We start from the raw sequence: 4,283 nt of genomic DNA on the forward strand, positions 1-4,283 counted from the left end.
TTGCTAGAAGGATAGTAACACAAACATTTTAAAGAGACTGACTTGTCCTAAGCGAGTAGCAATTTCATTCAATATTGTGATTTTCACTATTTAATCATGTCATTAATACCCATTGGTAAAAATTTACCAAATTTATATAAAAATATCTCTTAAAATATGCATCATATTTTAAAATTTATACACACTCCAATATGCTTTAATCAATACATATATCTAATTCCAGTAAAAACTACTTGTGTAATCTATCTATTATTTTTCTCAATCTATCCATTCTATCAGTCTTTCAATTTCTTCTATATTTGAACACTCAAATACGGCACATGAAATAAATAAAAATATATTATATTTTTCAAGTATGTAATAATTCCTGTTATAAACTAATAATTAATATTGATCAACTAATAATAAAAATCAATATTTATTAGTATACAATAATTAATTAATTAATGATAACTATTCCGTGTAAATCACGTTACGTCCTGAGAGAACAAACGATTCCTCCCATCGCTCTGCCATTACCTTCTTCATCTTCAAATTCAATTTCTTCTTACATTGTTTTGATGGGTCAATGAAAAAATAATCACTATCATCATGATGAATGATCTGAGAGGCTTTATGTTCCAAATTATATAGATGTTCAATTAAATTAAATCGGTTAGAATTAGAATTAGAGGGGTTAAGAAACTGTGATAATGTCGAATTTGTACGGTGATTACAACCAGAAAATTGATTACGTATTCAAGGTTGTACTGATTGGTGATTCCGCGGTTGGAAAAACTCAATTGCTCGCACGTTTTGCGAGGAATGCATTCAATGTTGATTCCAAAGCAACAATTGGTGTTGAATTTCAGACTAAGACTCTCATCATTGATAATAAAACCGTCAAGGCTCAGATATGGGATACTGCTGGACAAGAAAGGTTTTTAATTATTTTTTTTTATAATATTGATTGTTGAAAAATGCACATGTTACATGTTGTTTTGGTTATTCTAATTACTTTATTGGATCAAATTGTAATTTGAGTGAAGGGAAAGAAGTATTTCATTTATTCCCTTCCGAAACTCAATTCGTAAATGAATCATGTTTTCCTCACTCCGAGGGAAGTGTGGAACTAGGAAGCCTCTACTTGTATTTGCAAGAGGCTAATTCCCTGACTCGAACTTGTGATCCTCATGTCATATTGATTTAGAATGCATGTGATTGTTTTGGTAACTAAGTAAGTTGTTGTGATCCTCATGTCATATGATAACAACTTAGGGGCCATAGTAACTTGGAAAGTGGTAGGTAACTATGATTTAGAGGGAATTTTCAGTTTGGAAGTTGTATTTCAGAGGAAACAAAGGGAGAAGAAAGATTTCAGGACCATGAAATAACTTGTAATTGGCTTTGAAGCCTTCACTCTTTTTCTTTTTCTTTTCAAAACTTAACTCGCAAATAGACCTTTAGAGACTGTTTGCTAGTCAGGTTTTAGATGGGAAGGGGGAGAAAGATAATACTTTAGAATCACCGCGTGAATGTATTTAAGGCTCCCAAACTTTTCTATTCCCTCGGTTACACTGCAAAAACCAACCAGTAAGAGATCATTGGGTTCTGGGGACATTCTCGTAAGAGAGACCTGTAAAAGGATAATGTTATTTAGTACGAAATTGCATTAATACTTTTGCACAAAGTGCTCTGAAGGGGACAGATATTCTACTAGACTGTCGCACCTTTATTTGTTTTTATTATTCTAAGTAGCTTTATTGATTTTATAGAATGCATGTGATTGTTTTGGTATCTAAGTGCAATTGCGTAGCCAACAAAATTGAAAAGGTAAGAGAAAAGAGTGGGAAGAAGGTTTCGAGAATCATATTATTTTGCATGGCATGGGTTATTGATATGATACAGGAATAGCATTTTAAACATCAAAAGAAATCATTTGACTGAATTCTCTTTCTTTCTAAAAATGTATGTATGTTAACTGTTATGGTGGTTGGTTCAAGAATAGCATATAAGTGCAGCCTTAGCTGTAGTATTTTCATGAGATTGAACAAATGGTAGCCTACTAATCAGTGGATATGACTATAATCCTAGTATTACTATCTAGAGAGTTTGATGGCGGATTTAGTAGAATTTCGTGCAGACAATTCTCTGATTTCGGAATCAAATTGGTTGGTGCATTGTAAGAAATTGCACTTTACATTGGTTTCTTGAATATCATATTCTTGGAAGGGACTTTTGTGGGTTAATTTGCAAATTTCTTCTCATTTTTCCTTCATTTATGAAGTTATTTTAATTTCCACTCTGTCAATATGTACTGCTTGGATTCACAGTAAGATAGAAATTAACATCCAAAATTTTCAACCGTCTTCATTTCCCTATCCTATTTCTTAGCCGAAGGTATAAGTTCAGATGATCGATGTTCTCAGTTGGCAACTGCTGAAGCGTCATAGAGTCTGTTGGTCTTGGTCTTTTCCTTTAATTTTTCATATTTTGATTTCCCCCTTTTTTGGATGCCATGTGATATAAATAACTAAAGTTATTTTGCCTGCTTTTGTTTTGGCTTGAATGTAGAGTATGTTCTTGGTCTTTTGCTTTGTTCACATCATAGTTGGATATACAGTTTGTTCCGTAGTTACATGGTACGTGGTACCGAATTCAATAAGCAATTCGTACATGATTATTTTTTTTATGTTATTATTACACGACTTCCTTTATGACTAACCTGTAGTGAACCATTTAACTAATTTGTTCCTAGGCCTCTGCACTGTATGCATCATACTTGGATACTACCTGAATGATTTCTTTTTAAAATTTATCTAACTTTGTTAGCATTAGGCTTGTAGAGTTATAAGCTTTTATTTTCTATTGTAACCCTCAAATTGTTTTTCTCTTTTCCAGGTACAGGGCGGTTACTAGTGCATACTATCGTGGCGCTGTTGGAGCGATGTTAGTTTACGATATGACCAAGCGTCAGTCATTTGATCACATGGCCAGGTGGTTAGAAGAATTGAGAGGTCATGCCGACAAAAACATCGTTATCATGCTAATCGGCAACAAGTGTGATCTGGCAAGTCTTAGAGCCGTGCCAACAGAAGACGCGGAGGAGTTTGCGCAAAGAGAGAACCTATTCTTTATGGAAACATCAGCACTTGAGTCCACTAATGTTGAAACTTGTTTTCTGACTATTCTAACTGAGATATACAAAATTAACGGCAAGAAAACACTTACTAGTAGTGACAATGCAGATCAGAATGGAACTGCAGGGCTTATGAAAGGAAGCAGAATAATTGTTCCTAGCCAAGAAATGGGTGCAGGTGGAAAACAGGGTGGGTGCTGTTTTGCCTCATAGCTTTTGTTTATTTTGATTCTTCTTGAGAAGCATATGGCACAGTTCATCTTTCTCTTTATATATTGGCATTATAGAAGAGGGTAGTTACTTTTCTCATTAAGTATCACCAAATTTTAGGCTGTGTATTTATTATTAGTGTGTATGTTCATTACATTTATTCTTCTCTTAGCTCTTTCAAGTTTTAGGATTCACATTTGTTAATACAAGTTTCTACTTATTCAACATGATTGTGACACCACAGTTGAAATAGATGAATGAAGTTATTATTTGCTGGAAGTATTTTATTGTTCTCGAGTAGTTAGTTTTTTAGTAAACTCAGTTTCTTCCCTCGAGATAATTGTTCATATCACTTTAATCCCCAAAATTTTGGAAAATTCAATTTAGTCCACAAAGAATTTCTCTACCACTCTATGCTAGTCTCTTTGCTATTTGGCTCGATTTAAGTTAACATGTAAGCAGTAACGGATAGACTAAAGTGGATCAAAGAGAAATTCTTTAAAACAAAAGTGAGATAAGAGAATTTCTTTACCACTAAAATGAGTTTTTCAAATTTTTGGGACCATGTGATGGATGCAAAAATCTTGAAAATGAACTAGATGATTTACTCTTTTTTTAGAGGAGATCACTAAAGGTGCACCTTTAAGTGTTATTGCATACATGACTTATTTATGCTTCACTCCTACAATTATATATTAAGCTTTAACTTAATCATTCAAAAATTTATAGCTAACCTCATTCCTCTTTACGACTTAGTAACTCAGCTTGATTTAAAATTGCTAGGTCGATGAAAATAGAGCTAACAAGTTAGAAACTAATGTCCATCTTCTTAGACATGTCTGCAAAATTAAATGAAAAAAAGACTCATTTAATTTGCCTTGGAATGAGTTCAAGGTAATAACAAATTTGCTATTTGAGGGAGAAAATATAGACACTTAGTTTAGATTTTGAAAAA

At 33.0% G+C, this 4,283-nt stretch overlaps 1 protein-coding gene across 1 annotated transcript; it reads left to right on the forward strand.

Moving 5' to 3' along the window:
* Positions 483 to 3,443, forward strand: LOC109329149 (ras-related protein RABA4d). Its single transcript, XM_019562823.1, has 2 exons — positions 483 to 919; positions 2,881 to 3,443. The coding sequence occupies exons 1-2, from the start codon at positions 693 to 695 to the stop codon at positions 3,329 to 3,331; spliced, it is 678 nt and encodes a 225-aa protein (XP_019418368.1). The 5' UTR covers positions 483 to 692; the 3' UTR covers positions 3,332 to 3,443.

This window comes from Lupinus angustifolius, chromosome LG16, assembly GCF_001865875.1.
Source record: "Lupinus angustifolius cultivar Tanjil chromosome LG16, LupAngTanjil_v1.0, whole genome shotgun sequence".
Classification (NCBI taxonomy): Eukaryota; Viridiplantae; Streptophyta; class Magnoliopsida; order Fabales; family Fabaceae; genus Lupinus; species Lupinus angustifolius.